A 24,172-nucleotide genomic window follows, 5' to 3' on the forward strand; every position below is an offset into this window, starting at 1 on the left:
GTCTGCCTGGCTTTTTCATCTGATACCCTGTAAATAACTGAAACTCAGGATGGCCAACACCAGATATTCATGTGTCACCAAACCAGAAGATGTCTCATTATCAAACTAGAAACTCCTAAGTCATCCATCAACTTCCCTCTCTTTTACCACATCGATCCACAACTGGATGGCAATTCTTAACAATACCATCTCCTAAAAGGTTCTCAGAATTGCTCTCTCCTCTCCAATTCTTTCCAACTCTACGTTAATTTCAGGCCATCATTACCTTGAAATAGCCTTCTAACTTTTTCCTGTCATCCAATATCTTCCCCTTGCAGTCCACCATTATTATTGATATCAGAATAATCTTTCCAAAAGGCAAATTTTATTCATTTCTTCCCTCATGAAGATCCACCATTGCTTCTGTACCCATACGTTTTACCCCTGCATTCGGGACCTTTAGATTTCTTCTTCATCTCTTACCACCATGCTGGCTAAACAGAATTGCTTATACCTCCCAACACAAGAAGCTTTGGTCATACTCCATGCCATTCTTTGCCCAAGATGCTCCAACCGTTTCCATCTGACAAATACTGACACCTTTCTAAATTAGCTGAAATATTACTTGCTCTGTAAAGCCTTTCCTATCTCCTCCAAAACAATTGTCCAAACTCTCCATTGCGCTTCATATTTAGAGTGTACTTCTATTAAGGAAGAATTTGTTTTCTATGCATTTAGACATCTATATAATATTTGTTTAGTTATTGCCTCCAACATTGGAGTGAGAGCCTAAACCCATGGGATTAGAATCATGTGCTTCTCATTTGATAGTGCCCTGGACCCAGCATAAGGACCACCACAAGTCTTTGCTGAAAGAATAAATAACTCACAGAATAATGAATAGAAAAAGCAAACTGTTTTTGAAAAAAGTACATGAATATTAGGATATAACATGTATTACAGTTGGAGGGTTGAGAAAATGCAGATTGAGGAATGAAATGTAGGTCAAAGGAGAAAGGAGGGAGAAATCAAGAGGACCCATGCGTGTGCACAGAAAACAAAGCTGACATTAGAAAAGAAGGCAGAGAGTCAGAGGAGATCGGACAGAATAACAGCTGGAAAGAGTCTCTTGGGACAAGGAATATCAGAATCTCAACAAAATCTCTGCAATTTGACTCTGCAAATCCAAACAACTCTCACTCGTTTATCATCTTGATAGAGACATGGCTATACATAGTTCCTACGGAAAGTACTAGGAAAAAACTTACACTTGGCCAGCAAGGCAACCGATCAAAAAATTTCCCAGAGTATATGGGTCTGATGCGATCTGGAGGTTCTACTCCTGGTTCAATGTTCTCAGTCTCCCTTTGCTCTTCAGGTTGTTGAGCCAACTGGCACTCAGAAGGTTCTATCACCAAGCCCATTTGGGGTTCTGTAGGCTTAGTTTCATCTGGATCCTCTGGTTGGGGGAACCCCATGTCCACCTCCACAGGAGGCTGCATCTCCATGCTGGGCTTCATCACCACACAGGTGGACTCTTTTTCCAGTCCCTGTCTAGGTTCCATACCCAAAGTAGGTTGCTTCCCCACTGAAGCCCCTAACTCTTCAGAGTCACCAGCCACAGGACATCTCCTGCTGCCTAGAGCCTGTGAACTTTCACACACCAGGCCCAGTGGAGACTGTGTTACCCTTCCAGGACAACACCCTGCCAGAAAACGCTCATTTTCTAAACCTGCTCTTCCTGGCAACATTCTCAGAGGACATTTTGTTTCCTGTGAGGCTGAGACCCTGCTGACTCCTAAATTACTCCCGTCCATGAAAGTCCTAGAAATATTCTGTCTTTTTAATCTTATATCAAGCCCATTGCTCGATGGATATTTCGTTTCCGGTGAAGCCATCCTCTCCTCATATTTATTACTGCATGGAGAATCTTCTTTTCCTAATCCCACTCTGAGCCCCAACTCCGTGGGAGATGTTGTTCCCATGAAGACCCTTCTCTCTCCTAAGTCATCTTTTCCTTCCCGGGTGAGTGCCACGTCCATGCTCAGGGGAGATTTCCTCTCAGATACCCTCATTCCTCCAAGGGCACTCATCTCTAAGGGGTAAGCTGCACCTGGCTCGAGGGAAGATCCCAATCCCTTGGAGCGCCCCAAGCCTTTGGGGGACCCCACTCTTACGAAAGAGCACATCTCCACTCGGACTTCCTGCCCACTGCTTCCTGCCCGCCACTTCACACCTAGCAGAATTCCCTGGGGAAAAGAAGATGGAGGTCTGTTTACCCAGTTACCAGGGAAACGGGGGCGGGGCTTGGAGCGCAGCTCTTTCCAGGGCAGGACCCCACCCATCTCTCTCCCTCTTTCTCCTCTCCCCCACTCTCTCCTCTTCCTCTCTCCCTCTCTCCCTCATTCCCCCTATTCTCCCTTATTCCTTCTCTCTTTTTTCCCCCTTCTTTAGTAGATTTGGAGGGCAGGAGAACTTGAAGGATGTGGTCTTGGGATCCAGATCAAATGACCCCATACTTCTCTTTGGTTTCCCAAGCAACGCAGTCCCGTTAGGATGGGTTCAGCCAGGGGCCTACTCCTGGCCACGGGCCTATTAATTTTACTGGCGATCAGAGAATAAATAACCCTCTTTCTGGTGGTGACCACCAATTTTAGATCCTTCCTTGTGAAAGTACATGCACACTGCATGTAGTTCTTTCAGCACTTAAGACATCCTTTAAAAATTCTGTAAAGTTACTATATTTGGCAGCTGTGGTAAGGAACATCTTAAAGTCTTTGAAAACACACTCCAATAAATAGGCTTTAAATAGCATTTCAAGTAAATATATTAAAATTTGAAATGCGTTACACAATAATGCATATTGACTTTTTAAAATAATGTGGCGAACTCAAAATTAAGTACGGGATTTTTTTTAAACTCAAGTTTTAATGAATGTGTATTTGGTGAATATTTGTCATGTTCTACACATACAGGGGATACAGAACACCTCGCTTAGAATTTGAATGAAATTTATGAGATTCCACTTTTTTAAGAAAGCCTCATGAAAAACTTGCAGAATCCAAATTTTTTTTTTTTTTTTTTTTGCTGTACGCGGGCCTCTCACTGTTGTGGCCTCTCCCGTTGCTGAGCACAGGCTCCGGACGCGCAGGCTCAGCAGCCATGGCTCACGGGCCCAGCCGCTCCGCGGCATGTGGGATCCTCCCAGACCGGGGCAAGAACCTGTGTTTCCTGCATCGGCAGGCGGACTCTCAACCACTGCGCCACCAGGGAAGCCCCCAAATTTTTTAAAAAAGTGGTTAAGGGATACTATTTTACATTTGTAAAAACAGTGTACTGTAATTTTCTAGATAGCTAGTATACATATTCTTCTCCCCCTAAGCAATTTAAATGACTTGATTGTGTGTAAATCAAGGTATGTCTGTATAAGTGTTCATTCGATTCTTTTGTTTACAACTATCTACAGTACTGAGTCCTCATTTTGTGTCAGTTCTGGGAATACAATGGACTAAGCCAATCCCTACCTCATAGAATTTATATTCTAATAGGGATAGATAACCATCAAGTAAAGCAATAAATAAGATCATTTCACATGATGAGCGATGAGTACCATGAAGAAAACAGAACACTTTGATATGGAGGGAAGCTACTTTAGAATTGATGGGCTTAGAAATCCCTTAGGTATGTGACATTGAGCTGAGGCTTTCATGATGCCCTACAAAGACACTAGCTTTTAAACCTGAATAGCTCAAGTTTCCATAGCCTTTTTCTCACTGCCTTGCCACCATGCCTACAATTCCTTATGCCAGAATTACCTTTCGGTTTGTCTCCAGACAGTCCCATTTAAAAGTGAATGTTACCATTCATTACCATCTATGCAGAGTCATTCTTCAACTACACAATGGAAAGATTTCCTGGAGGAGAAGGTAGAAGACATGGAGTGTTGTGGATGATTGAGAGATGCAAGGTGCTGGGAATTCCTGAGTCGGTGTTTAGAGATTTGAGGGCAAAGGCAGCACTAAGGGCAGTGTTCAGTTCTGCATGACTTTATTTAGGCTCCATCCATTTTGTAGCTTCCTTAAGAAATTTTACCACCTAGTAGTTAAACAGGAGAGAAGCGGGCCAGGGCACAACCTTTAAAAGAATAACATAGCCCAAGGACACGACATAAACAGATTAGAACCAAATAGGTCCAAGATGGTGGACAAGTCGACTTCCACTAGACCTAGAGCCTCAGTATATGATCATTGTAACACATCAGCAAGCTGATGACACACCCACAGGCGCCATGACAGTTCCAAGACCAACCATAAAGGTCAAAAAGTGGGCGGTGGCCCCATTCCTAGAAATCCCCACCCCTTCCCCAAAATAGCTGGAATACTCCTCCCACTCTTTAGCCTATGAAATTACCCACCCCTATAAAAACTGACAACCCCCCTACCCTGGTGCTCTTCTCACCTTCTGAGATGGCCCACACTCTGTCTGTGGAGTGTGTTTCTCTCTAAATAAATCCACTTCTTACCTATCACTTTGTCTCTCACTGAATTCTTTCTGCGATGTGACATCAAGAACATGAGCTTCATTAAGTCCTGAGACTAGGTGTGATCTCCGTTAAAAGACCATGGGTTCAAGTCCCAATCTGGGTTTTGGCTGGGTTTGGATCCCGGCCTGTGGGTTCAAGTCCCACTCCAAGTTACACGGTTTCAGTAGGATCTCCCATTTGCCAATAGAATGTATCCAATTATCAGTCCTCCTCAGTTATCCAGAGTTAGGGGGAAAAAAACACAGGCCTATTGTGAGTGGCAGTACAAGAGCAAAGCTTTACTGTGGCATTTCCATCTCTCCAAAATTACTACTGGATCTTAGAGGTACCAGCCACTGGAGCAGAACTCCCCAGGCAAACATTATGACTAAACTATAAAATACTGTGGAATATATTCATGAATACAGAGAATTGGGGTTTTTTGGCCTTGCCTCACAGCTTGCAGGATCTTAGTTCCCCGACCATTGAACCCAGGCCCCAGCAATGAAAGCACTGCTAACCTCTGGAAAGCCAGGAATTCCCTCACGAAGGAAGTGAATTAAAAGACAAAATTGGTAGAAAGTCGGACTCCCCTGCTGGTCCAGTGGGTAAGACTCTGCTCTGCGCTCCCAACGCAGAGAGCCCGGTTTCGACCTCTGGTCGGGGAACTAGATCCTGCATGCATGCCACAACTAAGAAATCTGCATGCCTCAACAAAGATCCTGTGTGCCTCACCTAAGACGCGGCACAGCCAAAATAAATAAATATTTTAAAAATTGGTAGAAAGAAATGAATGAGGAAGCAATACCCTAGAACAATGATGGGGAGTTCCTAACAATGTATAAATTTCAGCATCCAGGTGTTATTTGTGAGGACTTAAGTCAAATGTTCACCATTCTAAATGTAATTAAGCTTGGGAATTCCCTGGTGGTTCAGTAGTTAGTGACTCAGTGCTTTCACTGCGGAAGGCGGGGTTTGATCCCTGGTCAGGGAACTAAGATTGCACAAGCTGCATGGTGTGGCAAAAAAAAAAAAAAAAAAAAAAAATGCAATTAAGCTCACAAATTTGGGGGAGTCCCTATGATATCAATCAAAGTTCCTCTGAAAGGAAGTTAAATCATGAATAAATTATGGTCCTGGTCCTTAAGAACTTTAAAATCCTGATGGGAATGAAAGCCTGAGGAGGAAAGTCTAGGCAGGTACTAACTGTAAAATAAGGCAGATACATATTAGAACTATTACAGACAGTAAAGTATCATGAAACTACAGGAAAAAGATCACTAAATCCAGTAGAAGTAGCCTCAGATGCCATCCAGAGGAGTTGGCATCCTGGCCAAGGTGAGACCTACAGTGATGAGAGGTAGTGGTATTCCAAGGTGCAGAGAACAAAGTGATCAAAGATGCCAAGATGGAAACACACAGGCGACACTCTGGGAACACAGAGTAGACTGGTATGATTAGGTCACAAGGCAAGAGTTTGGGGAGAGGGAGGCTTTAGAAACAGAATGAAAGAAACATGGGTTGGGACCAGAGTTGAAGAACTTTGTACTCTATTTAGCAATTGCATATTTTTGAGTAGGAGAGTGACTGGCCAAAGTGTAAAGAATGGGTTGAAAAGGCAGAAGTGTGCATTAATTTCAGCTTGTACAAATACTACTATGGCCCAGGCTTTGGGATTAGAGCTTAGATTTGGGATTAGAGAATTTTGGGTGACAGAATGGGACAACGAAGAGCTGAAGATGATTCTGCTCTTTCAAGTCTAGGTGACTGGGAGGCTGTTAATACCAGTCACCAAGCAGAAGCACGTTTGGGATGGAATAGGTTTGGTTTGGGGCATACTGCTGACATGCCAAAACTGATGTGACATATCCTATTTCCTGATTATTCCTGGGATTGTCCGAGAGGTATCACCATGACTAACATACCATATTGGAACCACCCCTTGGGATAAAGTGCCACAGACACCGTTTGCACATGACACATAATGTTCTTGGGGTAACTGGGAGGTTGATCTGAAAGGCTGGCTGTTCAAGGGTTCAAATCACCTTCATTGCAAAATGTTGACTGAGTATCACCATGACTAACATAGCATATTGGAACCACCCCTTGGGATAAAGTGCCACAGACACCGTTTGCACATGACACATAATGTTCTTGGGGTAACTGGGAGGTTGATCTGAAAGGCTGGCTGTTCAAGGGTTCAAATCACCTTCATTGCAAAATGTTGACTGAGCACCGACAGGATACCTTAGGCCAAGTACACATCTAGACGATCAATACTGATGGCCACACGGCAGGGCTATAAATAGTAAACAGCAAACTGAAAAAGCAACCCTCATCCTGAGGAAAAATCGATTTAACATTCTCCCAAATTCCGAAAGGAATTTTGTTTTGTTTTGTTTCAGATGCCCAGCCAGGGACTGTTGTGTGAGATGGAGCCAAAACAGCTTGCCTTAAGTAGGTCTGCAATGGAGGCTAATGAATGTCTTGGGTTCTTTTACTGGAACTGTGCTTAAGAACTCAGGTTCTGGAGCCAGCCTGCAGGTTAGAACACAATTTCATCACCTACTCCGCGGTGATTTTGGACAAGTTACACAATCTCTGTGCCTCAAATTCTTTACCTGTAAAACAGGCACGGCACATTCGTGAATTCCACAGCCACGACTGAAGACTCCTGGCTGCCAGCCGCTGTGCTAGACAGCGGCGAGGACCACTTTGGGTAGGTAATATTCCAATGTTGAGGGAGGCGGACGATAGAGCTAGTTTCAGAGTGAGAGCCTCATAGCGTAGGAAGAAAATGGGATAATTCCTGTAAAGCGTTTAGTGCAGTAAACCGCGACGGGAAATTCTTTATAAAAGCTACCTATTATTTTATAACTTGCCCCTTCGCACCCAAAACAGGTAGGCTCTCAAGAAAAGCAAGTTATTATTGAAAATGTCCCCGCCTAAAGACAACTTTCGGGGGTCGGGGGAGGATCGCATCCTCCTCCCTGGAGTCAATGCCCCTTACCTATCCACCCATCCCTAGGGACGTGTTGGAAGGCTCTCTTGTGCTAGAAAAGCCCCCACAAAAAAGTCCCTGAGCCGAGCTGGCATTGTTGGGGTGTTGCAGAGGTAGGGGAAGGGGAACTGGCAGCTAATATTCACAGAAGAAACTTCGCCGCCCCACACCGCCCTGGAGTAGCAAACCCAAGCTCTCCTGGGCTCCCCCTAGAGCAGGCCGGCCAACGAGTGCCCCCGCCCCGTCCCCGCCCTCGGCCATGGGGAGCCACCGACCGCCGCCCAGATAACAATGGCGCCGACGGGGGCGGGGCCGCACGCGCCCCGGGGAAGCGGGTAAGGGGAGGCGGCCCGCGGCCGTAGCCGACCCCGCGGCTCGCTGGGGTCACGTGACGCGGCCGCCCCGCCCCGCGGCCCAGCCCGGACTCTTAAGGCTCTGAGAGGGGGCGGGGGAACGGATGGAACGGGCGGACGGGGAACGACCGGAAGTGACGAAGGAGCGTAGTCCGCGACGTGCGGCGACGTGGCGGCGAGGCCGGCGCCGGGCGGCGGAAGTGGCTACCGCGCTGGGACTGGAGTGTTTGTGTTTTGGTTAGCGAAGGAGCCGGCGGCCGGCCTGAGGGGAGGAGGGAGGAGGAGGAAGATTTAGTGGGAACTCGAGCGCCGGCGGCGGCGGAGGAGGAGAAAGCAAAGAGGAAGGCGGAGCGGCGAGAGGCGGAGACGGAGACCGACGGGGGCGGCACCGCGGCACGAGCCCCGCACCGTCCAGTCTGAGGGGAGCGGCGAGACGAGGAGACGCGCCACCACCGCCGCCTCAGCCTCAGCCTCCTCTCGGGCTCCGCCTGGGACCTGCAGCCGGAAGCTTCGGCGCCGCGGCCCCGCGAGCTGCGGACTCAGGTAACCGAGCCGGCCCTCCGCCTGCGCGGAGCGGGTCGGGACCCCGGGTGGTCCGCGGGCCCTGCTGGCGCGGAGTCCTCCGCCCTTCCCTCTCGCGCGTCGGGGCCCGAGACTGGAGATGGGCCGAACCCGGCGTCTCGACCCGCCGGCCCTGGTGACTCATCCTTCGAGGGGCTCCGGAGGCCAGGATTTGGGGACCGGCCGAGGGAGCGACGGGTGTCACCCTGTTCCCTTCTCAAGATGGCGCCGCGCGAGAGGGCCGGAGGCCGCGGTTCCGCCTGCTCCGTCCTGGCAGCCCGGAGTTGGGGGGGGGGGTGGTCTCCGGCCAGAAGCAGGCCGGATTCCGGGGAGGAGGATGGGAGAGACGGCCCAGGGGCCTGGCGGAGCCTGCCTGCTCGAGCGATCGGAGCTGGGTGTTAGTTGCTCAGGTGCTCTCGGAGGAGGAACTGGGGCTTCCAGCAGGTGTGAATTTGGGGAGCTCCGCCTACCCCCCGACTCCCTGAGCCGGGTAATGGAGGGAGGAGGCGGCTCGGGAAGCCGGGCTGTCTAGGGACTCTTGTCTCATCGTTGGAAGGTGGTGAAGCGCAGCCTTAAACAACTCGGCACAACTAGGTCGCTGAACACACTCAGTGGGTAGAGCCCTTTAAACGTGCTCTGTTGTTCGCCTCCCTGGAAGCTGGTTATCCTCCTGAGACTCAGACTTTTTCAAGCTCTGAACGTCATAATTCACATATTTGGTTTTTGTTTTTTGCTGAAGTGGTGCCTAAGTGTCCAGTCAATTGCCTTTCACATAACTAGTAGGGGAAAAACCCACATGGACACCACTGCGGTAATTCAGGACAGCTCAGAAACTTTATTCTTAGTGTAAAATGGGGATAATAAAAAGAGCTCGTAGGGTTGCTGTGAGCAATTCATAGGATGGTGCTTGGCACAAAATAAGTACCCAGAAATGTAAGCTGCTGTTAGTTTTCATCAAAGAGCACCCAGGAGGACTTTAATTCTAGAATGCCAGGTGTTTTCAAAAGATGTAAAATGCACTTTGTGCAAAATCTTGTGCTTTTGTGAAACAAAAGTTTTAAGTAGTGAATGCAGCTATTACAAAATGTAACTTTTAACCTTAATGTTATGCTAACTGTATATTTATAATTAGATTTAGGTATGTTTTGTTTGAGATCCTTGGAGGGAACTATAATGCAAGGCTTTAAACCTTAAAAGACAAAGCTAAATCATAATCTTTTTTAATGGGCATCTGATGTTTTCCGTGCAGTTTTGGGAGGAGGACTGTGGAAATTCGGAGCATGTTGTCCTTGATGAGTAATTCAGTTTGCTGTTTTGTAGGTAATCAGACAGTTGGGAAGTGTTTTAGTTGCTATCGTATGTACTATCTGAAGGTGTGTTGGTGCATTTTCAGTCTACCTGACTTTCTTTTGATACTTGGTCATTATTTCATCAAAGGGGCACTTTAATTGCCAATTTTAAATCCCTGCTGTGTGTTGACCACTGTATTAGAAACTTTTTACATATATAGTCTCTTGTTTACTTCCCACAGCAGTTATGAAGGTTAGGTATACTGGAAATAGAGGCTTTGAAATGAAAGCACTTGCTCCAGCAGAAATTGGTATAGCTAGCCAGGATTAGATCCCCAAATCTGATATGTTTTTGGGGTGGTAGGAGGGTGGATGTGGGGTTGGAGCATTTTTTTATTACAGAAAATTTTTTAAATGTACAGAAGTAGGAAGAATAGTATAATGAACCCATCACCCTAGCTTCAGTTATTTTATGGCCAATCTTGTTTTATTTACGCCCCCATTGTTTGGAAGCAACTCAGCCCTATTATTTCATTTGTCAGTATTTCAATACGTATTACTAAAAGGTAAGGACTCTTCAAAGCTGCCGTTTAGGTAAGGCAGAGGTGATTTTATTGCCATGAATGTAAGGTCTCATGGATATGTTTATTAATGAGTTCGTGGTCAAGAGGGATTCTTGTATAAACTAATTTCATGGGTAAGGCAAATATCTTATTAGGTACCTAAATGAAATAGAACAGTGATTTGAGAAGGGGAATAATCAGATTTAATGTTATTAGCACATGATCAGGTTTTGATTAAAGATAGAAGAAAACTATTATGATTGATTTGTGAATAGATTGGAAAAGAGTTCTTTGAAAGTTCCCTAATTCTTTGAGAGTGAAAATTAGCGTTCTTAGATAATAGTAGAAGACATAGAAGTTGCCGTTCAGGCTAGTTTTTTCTAAATGTGTTAAATAGAAAGTAACGACACATTTGTTAGCTCCAGAACTACAGAAAAGTATAACTAAATAAGACACTAATTCACTCACCACATAGAGAACCACAGTTAACAGTTCCACGTCTGATGTACTTGAGCACATCAGAAAACAGTTTTAAGTCTTTTAGGCACCAGACACACCACCTACTTAATATATTTGTTGCTCCAAAACTACCGTTAAATAAACAAAAAACATGTACTGTTTAACAGAAGCCTTCAAATAATAATGGCCAACATTTATTGAGCTGTTACTGCGTTCTAAGATCTATTCTAAGAGCTTTCCACTTATTAACTTAATTTTACTCAAAACTGTTTTAACCTAAGTACTTGAGTCACCTTTCAGGTTGCCAGGGTTTGAAACTCAGCTCTGTTGAAGCTCTGTCACAGTAACTGTGTGACCTCAAGTTACTTAACCTCTCTGTGCCTGTTTTCCTCATTCTTGAGGATTGTAATAGTCAACTTTATAGGATTGTTGAGTGGCTGTGTTAAGTACTTAAAACCAGCTGGCACAAAATTGAGTCTTTGATAAAGGTTAGCTTTAAAATGTTTTAAAAGCCTTGATTACAGCATGATTTTAGGCTCAAATCTCATGCCTTTACAGTACTGACAAAGGTAGTGAATTAAACTAAATGACACTCAGTGTTTATTAGAGGTTATAATTGTCATGCAATAATGTGTTACAGGCAGAATTTACCAAAGTGATTAATAGTAGATTTGCTTTGTTTTGCTGATTTGTATACTTAATTACTTCTTTTTTTTTTTTTTTTTTTTAACAGGTTTCTCTACCTCCAGAAAGAAAAAAATTGACATCTTGCATCCTGGAAGTTCATTTAAGAGACTGAAATTAGGGACTTCTTTCAAATTTGGACATGGCTAATCGAGGAGCAACAAGACCCAATGGGCCAAATACTGGAAATAAAATATGCCAGTTCAAATTAGTACTTCTGGGAGAGTCTGCTGTTGGCAAATCGAGCCTGGTGCTTCGTTTTGTGAAGGGCCAATTTCATGAATTTCAAGAGAGTACCATTGGGGGTAAGATTTTCTTTTATCCCTTCTTCATTTAATTGAATCATACGTTGACAAATAAGATTTTGCTGTTCTGATTGTATGATGATGGGTACTGAGTAGGTCACAGAGTGAAGAGCTGAGCAGCAGGCTCAAGCTTTATAACTTGGTTTTTGTTAAGGTAATGTTGTTTAATATTTCGATTTACTGGTTATCCCCAAGATGGTTATATGGAAGCTAAAACACAGATGCAAACATGAGTGGAATCAGTGTCCCCAAGTATAAGATTTGATTGATATCTTTCTTGATAATGATTAGAAGCTTCTTCAAGTTAATACATGTTTGTGCTGAATTATACTGGCTTTAGAATGAATAGTGAAAATAGTAAAAGTAAATCGTAAAAGAGTTAACATTAAAATTCTAATTCTAAATAACTGAGGGAAGAGAAAAAGTGAGTGATTAATGAAGAGGGACATGAAAGGGAAATGGGAGCTGGAGAGAAAGATGGAAGGAGAGGGGAAAGAGGTAGAGTAAGCACTGCTTACAGTGTTTTTGGTAAGACTGAGGCAAGGGGACAGTAAGATACAGGACAAAGAGGAGACAACTAACAGAGCATTGCTGTGAATAGAAGACAAGAAATTAGATAATTGAACCTCATCAGAGAAATCCACAACTGTATATAGCAGCGGGGCAAAACAGCCTTTTTTGGGCGTCAGTTTCATCTGCCAAATGAAGCTTTTGAATTAGGTACTGTGTGGACAGCTTTAAGATTCGCGGTATTTTGCAAGGGGTGTGTAACTAAGCAGTACCATATTTTTTCCAGGTATTTTATACGTTTTAAAGTCTTTTGAAATATGTAAGGCAGATACCCATTGGCATGTAGCAACTTCTTGGAGTCCGTCTTTCAGGAGCATAACTTTATGCTATACATTGACTATATGTTCTCAAGTAAGTACACTTGAGAATTTTATTTGTAGTTTCAGATCCTCCCAATAAGATAAATTACAGAGCTCTAGTATCTCCTGGCTTTTCCCTACATACAAGAAATGTAGTAGATAAGTGGTATTTCCACTTTAATAGACTCAGCAGTATAACAGTGATTGTCAGCCCCCTCCATTTGTATATCATGTTACAGTGTGATCCCATTTTAGTATTTTATGGTTTTTATAATGGATGAGCATCAAAAGTATAGTCCATACCATGCAGCTTTTATTTTGATTCAGAAATCTTGGTATTTTAAAAAACTTTAATGAAGTGTATCACACGTTCTTTGTGGTTTCTTTGTGAATACATTTGTGTGTGTGTATACCGTTTAATAATGAAATATAAAAATATGTATACGTATGATTTAATAATGAAGTATTACCTCTCAAGCTTTAGCCTCCTCCAGAAAGCAAATTGGGCCAAAGTTAACTAGCCCACATGGTAGGAAGAGTTTTAAAGAGTTTGAGGTTATGTCTACCCACCTTAAACTGGTGCAAAAAGTTAGTCATTATAACTGCTTTTTGGCAAGTGATTGTCAGTTGCAGCATTTTCCAAAGTACATATGCATCGTAGGCAAAATACCTGGGCCGACATGTTTGGGACTTGCTATGTGCTAACCCTGCCCCCCTTCACAGTGCATATTAAAATAACAAAAACACTGAAGTACTGTAGTAAAGAACTTAACTCCTGGGAAATGTAGCCTAAAACGAGAACTTTGTTTTTGTTTTGGTTACTCCCAGTTATCTTCGAAATGTATTTTTTCCTAATGACATCTAAGGAAGGACATTTAAAAGAGAAATTTAACCCCTTATCAGTTCATCAACATAAATATACATATTCTCTGATATGTGTGTATGGGAGTGTGTATATATATATATATATATATATATAATCTCCATTTCCATTTAATACCAATTAGATTGTCTACATTTCATTAATGAAATTGTCAAAAGGTTTTCATTCTAACACATAAAACTTCCTTAATATTTTCTATGAGTACAGATTGAGCTGGCTTTTTAAACCAACTTTAGAAGGACTTTACATCCCAATTTCTATGTTCATGGTTACTGGCTGGATACCTTTCCACTATGTTGACCACATATTAATATCCTTAGGAGGTATGACAGTGCCATTATGATTACAGCTGTGAGGCCTGGTTTTTTTGTTTGTTTTTTAGAGATAACTGACATAATATTGTGTAAGTTTAAGGTGTAAGACGTATTGGTTTAACTTGCCTACAATTGAGCACTGTTTTTTTTTATGCTTTTTGCTAGCAGCTCTTCACCCTTAAGGACTAGAGTAGAATCTAAGCATTTAAGGATCTCAAGGTGTGAGGTATTTAAGGTCTATAACTTGTAGGTAATATGTCTTTTTGTTTTGGCTGATGTGTGGTAGGAGCTATCTAAAAATGAACCTGGCCAGATGTTTTACATTTCATCTGTTCTTTATTTTTCACTTAACTGTTGATGTTTAATAACATTAGTTGCGGTCTGAAGAGCTCACTTAAAATTTTAATCTCTGGTTGTGTTGTAAGGTGGAAATCATATACTGCACTCTTGAATTTGTGTATTCTAGAACCTTATATTCATCAAGAACATCAAGGTTTCTTTAGTTTATGTGGTTCTTCCTAAACACGATAGCTTGATTTAAGAATCCATGTTGTCTCACAGTACCCCACACCCCTGCCCCTTGGCTCTATAGCACTCATAATGAGATAGGTAGTTAGGTGGTGGGTTTAGCGCTTTGGGGAGTTCTAGCTTATTTGTAGGGGTTTAAAGTCTGCATGACATTTACGTTCCCATTGTTTGTCTAAGACTAGCCCATAAGATTAGCAGGGAGCTTTAGGCTCACAGGGTTGTCATCCTTCCTGCTATTTCATCTGGAGGCGCATAGCTCTTCAGTAAATGCTTGTTGGGTGTTTGGACTGGCCATCTTTCATTTAACACCTTGAACACCTAAAGATTTATCTTAAGTTTTAACAAGTCTTCCACGTGATTCTAGTACATGCCAAAGTTTGAGAACCTCTGCTTTCTGTGTTCTGAGGAGCCAGTATTACATTTACACTACATATTAAAGTTCTCCCACAAATGGAATAATTGCTTTTCTTTTTTTTAAACTGTAGGATTTTTTAAAAACTTACTGTTCATCTAACTCCTCCAGTTTGAGAATTTCAGGTATTATGTACTTGGTTATATTACGTATTAACCTGTTATTTCTTTGTATGGGAACCCCTTCCTGTTAACCTGCTAGGCCTCTTTAAGAGAGCATGGCTCCTTCTCTGTTCCATCAAGGATACCCTGCCTTGTCTTTACTTACGGGAGTTAGAATATCCATAGTTTTCAGTTATCTGTACCGATGCTGCTCCCTTTTATTGCCACAAATAATCAAGGACTGGTTATACACGAAATTAAAGAAATAAGTGCCTTCTTTTTAAAGCTATTTTCAGCAGTTATTAACCCTAAGTAGAGTTGTCTAAAATAATTATTTCAGGGTTGTTTTTACTGGAAGAACAAAGTTTATTCTATATTTAACATCCGTCCAGTTTCCTCGAAGGGGCTACCAGGACTTGTTTTTCTATTCAGATTCAAAAACATCTGGGGGAAAAATTATTAAAATTAAGAAAAACAAGGTTGGTTTCAAAGTTATTATTAACAGTCTTTTACCTTACCTTATCAATTTACAACCAGGACCTTCTTAAGAGTCGAGCATTGTGGTTAAGAAAGGGGTGGCAAGCGGCTCTATATCCACATTGTTTGATTTAAAATTCTAGCTCCAGCACATACCACGTATCATCTGAGGCAAGTCATACCCAGCTTTATTTGCGTCTTACATGAAATGGAAATAATAGTACCTTACTTGAGGTTTTTGGTAAGGATTAAATGAAAGTGCATATACATTTCTTGGCACAATGCCTAGCATTGAGTAAAATGCTTATTAAATATTAGCTATTACCATCACCACCATTACTTTTTGCTGAGTCATTTTTATCACTGTTGATATTTTTGTTGTATTGTCATGACATGACATTATTTTAGAACCGTGACTTTTCCACCTAGTGCAGAGCATTCAATTTAGGATTTGACAGTGTTAAAGAATTTTATGTCCAGATTTTCTCCTCTTGGAAGATAAAGTTTCTTATTAAAATTTATAGGAACAAATAAGATGTAAAAAACTTAATGAGCAGGTACTTCTTAAATTTGACCCTTTCCAAAAATGGAGTTTTTGCAGATTCCTTCAAGTAAATAGCATGAACATATACAACTAAGTTTCTTTAAGTTCTGTATGGTAGATTCTTGCTTAACCCTCCCACCATTTGTTGATTTTCAAAAAAGCAGTTATTTATGTATGTTATATTAAATGCCTGCTCCCCACATCAACTAAGATATTTTGGAAGTTTTCTCAGAGAGAGAAATTACACAGTTAGATAGAATATGACATGTATGTAGATACTAAATTTGCTTCCTAAACTGAAAAATAAAAGCAGCTAGAAAACTTAAATCTGAATAACTCATGTTTTTCCTGTAGTAGTAAGCTTTCTACTATTGCCCTTCACTTGTTAACTGTAAGAAAGACTTGTTTGTGTAATTGTAATCTGTGCATTTACTTCCTTTATCTTTTTGTATCTGCATATTGTTTTCAATTAAAAGTTCTTTTGAGAAAGGATAGAAGACCTAGGGACAAACCACCAGCATATAGTTTTCAATTCATGACAAAAATGCTTTTTGAAATGTTCATTATTCTTTCTCTTACAGTGAGAGTTAAAATTTGTGGGAGTTTATCTTTTGGTTCTAATTGAAAGAATATTACCTTTCTGCATAATAATATTTCCTTCTAGAAAGTACATATTCAGTATTTGAGATAGGTTGTATTACTAGGAGAAATCGGTAAAGATTTGGTATTTTATATGTTTGTACCAGTTCTGACCTAAAAAATTTTAATAGTCTTAACATCAGTTATATACCCCAGTGTTCCAGTTTAAAATGTTATCATGTGTGGCTACTGAAGCATTGCTGTGAATTAGGAGCCAATAAGCTTAGCTTCAATCCTGGCTTCCTTTTACAAACAGCACTGTTTACACATTTATAAAATGAGAAGAGTAAGCTAAATAAGGATTCTTTTAGGGCAGACTTTTTTTTAAAGTGTGTACTCTCCTCCACATTAAACAATGCAATCAGTATAGTTAAACCTTTTCTTCCTCTTAAAATTTATTCCACAATTTGGGATCATGAACGTCTGTTTTTGCCCTGTCTTACTTAATTCATCGATGCCCTCTGGTGTTGCTGAAGTGTTCAAAGCTGTTTGGTAGAATGATTTTGCAAATTAGCTCTAAGTATGGTGAACTACTTCTGTGGATTCACTGATTTGCTGCTTTTATTCTCTTATTGCTGGGAAATAAGATTATCAGGCTTTTCAGAAATTCATTTACTCAACAAATTTACCAAGCTCCTAGCACTGTGCTAAATATTAGAAATCAGAGTTAACCTTTCCACCTTTTGGGTCTTACACCATAGTAATCTGAGGTTACTTATATGCAGTCTTCCTTACGATGCATGCTGAATTAATTCATCATTTGGAGTTATCATTGAGAGCCTTTTGTTACCAGGCCTCTTGGTGGCAAATAGGGATGTATTAGAGTGAGAAAGGCAACAGGAGTAATTCCAGAGGCATTTGATTTTTGATCATTGGCTATTTTGATGTAAACATGAACTGCAACTACCAAATTACTAAATTCCTGGAGATGAGAGTGAAGTCACATATTGGATTTTGAAAATAAGAAATAATCCTTAGAATTTTACAAGTGTTGCAAAACAGTATTTGAGGGAAGTGCTGGTAAACAACATTCACCCTCTTTTCCAGGTAATATAGATGAGGAAGGGTAACAGCAGGATGAGGAGCAGTCATTCGTGGTTTTTTAGCCTGTTTGCAAAGCTGAAGATAGCAGTCACTCTTTGGATTCAAAAAGAAGAGATACCTTGATGATATGGGACTGTAGTCACTCTAATGATCAGACACCTTCAGCGTTTCTCAGTTAAAAAAATAGTTACTTAGGGATTTCAGTGGTTCAGTGGTTAGGACTCCTGCTTCAACAGCCAGGGGGTGCGGGTTCGATCCCTAGTTGGGGAATTAAGATCCCACGTGCCATGTAGCACGGCCAAAAAAAAAAAAAAAAAAGTTATTTATCCTCACATAGAACGAGAGCCAAGAGGGTTTCTACTTAGTTGATACCAATTCTATTTGAGGTGTAATATGAATGTATCTTGGACACATAGGGTCCTTTAATATTAGAGGGCTTGAACTTGAACTTAAGACAATCCTAACTTTCTCATCTATTGTATTCATAAGTAATTTGTAAATTAGAAAAATGTGACTTCAAGGAAGTACAGGGTAATTTTAGGGTAGCTTGTAAGGTAATTTTTAAGTTAGCTACATGTCATATGATGCAGTCATAGAGCTTATACAGCATTCTCACAGTGTCATCTGGACCTTACCATAGCTATATGAGGAAATACTAATCTTATAGATGAGGAAACTGAGGCAACAAAAGTGATTTGCCTGAGGTTTTGCAACTAAGTGACAGCTGGGATTAAAGACAGATCTTTCTGGGCTTCCCTGGTGGCGCAGTGGTTGAAAGTCCGCCTGCCGATGCAGGGGACACGGGTTCATGCCCTGGTCCAGGAAGATCCCACATGGCACGGAGCGGCTGGGCCCGTGAGCCATGGCCGCTGAGCCATGGCCGCTGAGCCTGTGCTCCGCAACGGGAGAGGCCAAAACAGTGAGAGGCCCACGTACCGCAAAAAAAAAAGACAGATCTTTCTTCATTTCCACCTGTATTCTGGAATTGATAAAGTTTAGGGTCAGGATATGCATGACATAAGCATTCTGTTATAAAATATGTGGTACTTGGCAGGTACAGAGCCCCTTATATATCGATTTATTGATATAAGGAAAATAATGTGAAAGTATTTTTAAATAAAAATTCAAATCACCCATGTTCCAAAGTGAGCACCACTGTGTTCATTTTTATGCCCTCCACATGTATCACATTTTTATTATTTCATTGATTTGTTCTTATAAGTCAAATCTCAAATGGTTGACATCGAAAAGTCTCCCTCCTGTCTTCTACCCACTTAGTTCTTTTTCCCAGAGGTAGTGTTACTTTGTCCTTGCAAAGTTACTATTATATTTAAATCTGTGTATTTTCTCCTTTTTATGCAATTTGAAACATACCAGACCTACTGTAGTATACTTTTCATTTTTCACTTTAATACTGTCCCAGTTATCTACGGCTCAGAAACAAATGAACCCAAAGCTTAGTCATTTAAAACAATTATTATCTCTTTTGTTTCTGGGGGTTGAGTGGGCTTAGGTGATTTTCTGATGTCATGGGTGGCAGTCAGTGCTGGGGCTAGAATCATCTCAACACATCTGGCAGCTCATTCTGGCTATTGGTTGGGACCTCAGCTGGGGCTGTCAGCCAGAACACCTGCATGTGGCCTTGCCACCTGGTTTGGGTTTCCTTACAGCATGATGGCTGGGTTCAAACATGAATATCCCCAAAATACCAGGCAGAGGCTGGGTAGCTTTTTATGACCTACCTCCCAGAAGTTCACATAGATAGCATCAATTATGTTCATATCACAGGCTTGTACAGATTTGAGGAAAGAATGTCAGTGTCATGTTGTCACAAGAATGTGTGTGAAATCTTCTGGCCATCTTGGAAAATACAGTCTGATTTTTCATATTATTTTATGAAGAGCATCCTCATTTTTTTCTTGACTGTATCAGCATTCCTTTGAATGGATCATAATCAATATGCTTTATCAGTTCTAGTTTCAGATTTGCACATTGTTTTATATTTTGGGGCGTTAACAGTGCTGCATTGAATAATTTAATTCATAGTCATTTCTCACATATTCCAAGTATTTCTGTAACATAAATTCCTCGAAGTTGATTGCTGTGTCTTAGGTTATATACTTTTGTAATTCTGATACATTTTTCCACACTGCCCTCCAACCAGCAACACACAGAATGCCTGTTATCCTATTTTACTAACTCAGGGTAGCGTCATACTTACAGATCTTTGCCATGCTTATGTACATTGATCTCTGCATTTTTGGTTTTTTTTTTTTTTTTTTTTTTTTTTTCAGTATGCGGGCTTCTCACTGCTGTGGCCTCTCCCGCCGCGGAGCACAGGCTCTGGACGCTCAGGCTCAGCGGCCATGGCTCACGGGCCCAGCCGCTCCGCGGCATGTGGGATTTTCCTGAACTGGGGCACGAACCCGTGTCCCCTGCATCGGCAGGCGGACTCTCAACCACTGCGCCACCAGGGAAGCCCTCTGCATTTTTTAACGTATATTTTTCCCATAATAGGGGCGTGGTCAAGCATCTTTTCATATTTTTAGAGCCCATTATGTTTCCATTCTCTGTGAACTATTTATAACTTCATAATATTTTTATATAGAATCATTTATAATAGTCACACTATTGTATTGTTTCATTTATTGATGATAATACTCAATATCTGTATTCTATTGTATTCATACTAATTTTAGTAACTGGCAGTCTCCTATTTTTTAACCATACCCTTATTGTTAGACATTTAATGTTTGCATTTTTGTTTGCTGTTTTAGGTAATCATCTAATAGTGGATGTATTCTTGGAATTTTTTCTCCTCTGGACTTATTTCTGTAGGATCAATTTCTAGATGTGGTTACTGAACCAAAGTAACTTTATTTAATGATTATGGAATCAAAGGGATTCCAGTCTCTTCATCACTTTTTTCTTCCCTTAAAGATAGATATTTGCAATTTCTTTGGGCCTTGCTTGGCATAAATAATTATATTCTGGGATTACAGGTTTCCTGTAATTGTTACTCTGGGGCTTAGTCTTCTCTGTCTCTTCTGCCTTCTTTAGCTTGCCCTTTTCCAGTCTTATATTGTAAAATACTCAGATATCAGAACTTTTTTTTTTTTTTTTTTTTTGCGGTACGCGGGCCTCTCACTGTTGTGGCCTCTCCCGTTGCGGAGCACAGGCTCCGGATGCGCAGGCTCAGCGGCCATGGCTCACGGGCCCAGCCACTCCACGGCATGTGGGATCCTCCCAGACCGGGGCATGAACTCGCGTCCCCTGCATCGGCAGGCGGACTCAACCACTGCGCCACCAGGGAAGCCCCAGAACTTTTATTTTAAGCTCACTTAGTGGATAGGCTTATTGCTAAGCATTAAAAGAGTCACTTTCAAGGCCAGTAATTTTTTTAAAGTCTGGTAGATTTCCTTGAGACTTGGGAAGTATTAAGTGCTAGGTTCTTAAACCAAATGGAGAAGGGATATCACTAAGGAGAAGGGGGAAAGAGGCCTCCTTTGCAAAATAGGCAGGGCACAATCCTTGCACATTATCTTTGATTTTCTTTAGTTTGAAAATTATATGCCTGGGAGTAGAATTTTCAGCATTTCTCTTTCTTGGTGTTCTCTGAGCTTTTTGGATCTGTAATTTGGTGTCTGACATTTTGGGGAAATTCTCAGTCTTTATTGCTTCACATATTCTATTCCTTTCTTCTCCTTCTGGTATTCCCATTATGAATATAGTACACCTTTTGTAGTTGTCCCACAGTCCTTGGATATTCTGTTCAGTGTTTTTCAGTCTTTATTCTCTTTATATTTCAGTTTTGGAGGTTACTATTGATAGACCTCAAGGTCTGAGGTTCTTTCCTCAGTCATGTGCAGTCATCTAATAAGCCCATCAAAGGCATTCTTTATTTCTCTTATGGTATTTTTGACCTCTGGCAATTTTGGGGTGTTCTTAAGATTTCCATTTCTCTGCTGACATTGTCCATCTATTCTTGTATTCTGTCTTTACCATTAGGGTCCTTAGCACATTAATCCTAGTTGTTTTAAATTCCCGGTCTGGTAATTCCAGCATCTCTGCTGTTCCTGGTTCTGTTGCTTGCTCTGTCTCTTCAAACTGTGTTTTGCCTTTTAGTATGCCTTGTGATTTTTCTTGCTAGCTGGATATGATATACTGGGTAAAAGCAAGTGCCATAAATAGGCCTTTAGTAGCGCAGTAAAGAGGTGTGTGTGTGGTGGGAGGAACCATTCTATAGTCCTGTGATTAGGTCTGTCTTTTAGTGAGCCTGTTTGTCTAAACAGTGAACTTCACAAGTGGTCATCAGTTTTTTTCTACCCCCCTTGGATTGAGACAGGATGGCTAGAATGGACTGGAATTAGAGATTTCCCTTCTCCCACATGGAAGGATAGAACTGGCTTGAGTTGGATATTTCTTCCCCCACGTCAGTTAAGAGTCTGATAATACTCCAACAGGTTAACTAGTTAACTAGTTTCTCATGGGGACAGGCTTTGTTAAGAACATGCTAGTCTGGTTTATTTCAAAATGGTTCCTTTTCCTCTTACCTTGCCAGGAGCAGGCAGGGATTTTTCTCTGATATGTACTGTGAGAACCTGATCAAGTTCCTGGATGTAAAACTCACAAAAGTCTGGTGCCCCCCTCCTCCCCCATGTCTGGTGGGTTCCCCTGGGGTTTTTAACTCAGATTTGTCCATACCTAACCTCCAGCAATTTGTCAATTACAGTTTCCTACACCAGCACTGGTTTCCTCAGGTTTCTGCCCTTACATGTTGTGGTTTTCTGTATCCACCTGGCTTGTCTCTCCAATTTGGGGGACAACAGATTGCCCGGTGACCTCACTTCTTTTTCAGGTCTAAGAACAACTGTTGATTTTTCAGTTTACTTAGGTTTTCATTTGTCAGGATGGAGTGGCGACTTCTAAGTTCCTTATATGCAGAACCAGAAGTCATCTTTGCTTGCACATTATAGGAATTTTTAAAAATACTGTTTAAACTATTTAACAAAGTATCTGTTAAATGTCTTTCATGGACATATATCCCTTAAAGCTGAGTTAATTTCATTAACTTTTTCTCTTGATGTTTGTTGGGGAGCATTTGTCTGATACTAGCTAATAGCTTTTAACAACCTCTCCCCTTTCTCCCATTTCTTCACCTTTCCTCTTTGTGACGTGTGCCTTCATTCTGCTTCCCAGTTTAGTATTTGGAACATGATTGTTATATAAAACCCATCAGGTGAGTAAAGACTTTAAGGATTGTGCCCTTGGTGTGGTAACCACAGACTCTCAGCCTTGAAGGTTCAAATATTGGTTTTATCAGTTCATTCTAGGGTGATTGGGTTTGGGATACTAACTTAATACTAACCAAGTTCAAACTCCTACGACTAATTTTAAAACAGTGTACATTAATGTACTATCAGAAATATTAGTATGATAATGTTCAACTAGTGACATGTGACTAGCTTATGTCCTGGCTAGTGATACCCTTAGAAGAGTTGGGTGTCCTTTAAGAGTAACTGTCAAGCTATAATAGTAAAAGAAAAACACATTGACCTCTGTTACTCCCATATTATTTCTGAAAAACATTGCATGAATTAGTCTTTTAAAAAGTATATCTTGCTCCTAGATAATGTTGGAGAAAAACTGATCCTCATTTTGCATGACTTCATGCAGACTTCCCTACGTATCATTAATATTTTCCAAGATTGCGTTCATTTGGCAACAATTATCTTTAGATGTTGCTTGAATGATTTTTGTTGTGGTAAAATACATGTAATAAAAATTTTACAGTTTTAACCATTTTAAGTGTGCAGTTTTATGGCATTAGGTGTATTCACATTGTTGTGCAAACATCATGTCCATCTTCAGAACTTTTTTATCTTGCCCAACTGAAACCCTATCCATTAAACAATAAGTCCCTATTTCCCCACTCCGCCCCCCACCTGTGGCAAATACCATCCTACTTTCTGTCTCTGAATTTGACTACTCTAGGAACCTCACTCATATAAGAGAAATTACATGATAGTGTCCTTTTATGACTGGCTTTTTTCACTTAGCGTGTCATCAAGGTTCATCCATCTTGTAAACGTGTCAAAATTTTCTTCCTTTTTAAGGCAGAATAATATTCCATTTTATGTATATACAACATTTTGCTTATTTTATCCTTTGATGGACTCCTGGGTCTCTTCCACCTTTTGGCTATTGTGAATAACGCTGCTGTGAACATTGGTGTACAAATATCTTTCACATCGTTTGGACATATATCTGGAAGTGGAATTGTTGGATCATATGGAAATTCTGTGTTTAGTATTTTTGAAGAATTTCTATACCGTTTTCCACAGTGGCTGCACCATTTTACGTTCCCGCCATCAGTGCACAAGGGTTTCAATTTCTCCATATCCTGGGAACTCTTGTTTTCCGTTTTGATAATAGATATTCTAATGGGTGTGAAGTGGTATCTCATTGTGGTATTGATTTGCATTTTCCTGTTAGTGATGTTGAGCATCGTTTCATGTGCTTCTTGGCCATGTGGTTGTGTGTGTGTGTGTGTGTGTGTGTGTGCGCGCGCGCGCGCGCGTATGTTTTTTGGTTTTTTGGCCATGCTGCATGGCTTGTGGGATCTTAGTTCCCTGGCCAGGGATC

General features: G+C 41.3%; 2 protein-coding genes across 4 annotated transcripts in view; one reads left to right on the top strand and one right to left on the bottom strand.

Annotated features, from left to right (window-relative positions):
• The window catches only part of EFHB (EF-hand domain family member B), a 49,098-nt gene extending 46,604 nt beyond the window's left edge, over positions 1-2,494 (bottom strand). The window contains exon 1 of the mRNA XM_022554695.2: positions 1,248-2,494. Within this exon, the coding sequence (XP_022410403.2) occupies positions 1,248-2,324 (1,077 nt within the window). The 5' untranslated portion in view covers positions 2,325-2,494. The remainder of the gene's footprint in view (positions 1-1,247) is intronic.
• A 4,626-nt stretch (positions 2,495-7,120) lies between these two features.
• The window catches only part of RAB5A (RAB5A, member RAS oncogene family), a 31,641-nt gene continuing 14,589 nt past the window's right edge, over positions 7,121-24,172 (top strand). Inside the window, exons 1-2 of one of the 3 annotated variants that reach the window (XM_089911201.1) lie at positions 7,121-7,220; positions 11,461-11,716. In XM_089911201.1, coding sequence (XP_089767327.1) covers positions 11,554-11,716 — 163 coding nt within the window. In that variant the 5' untranslated portion in view covers positions 7,121-7,220; positions 11,461-11,553. Of the gene's footprint in view, positions 7,221-7,982; positions 8,399-11,460; positions 11,717-24,172 lie in introns of those variants that run through there. The other 2 variants (XM_022554681.3, XM_022554680.3) reach the window with 2 other exon arrangements.

This window comes from Delphinapterus leucas, chromosome 4 (assembly GCF_059928025.1).
Source record: "Delphinapterus leucas isolate spDelLeu-1000000601 "Yukka" chromosome 4, BTC_Dleu_Yukka2, whole genome shotgun sequence".
NCBI lineage: Eukaryota > Metazoa > Chordata > Mammalia > Artiodactyla > Monodontidae > Delphinapterus > Delphinapterus leucas.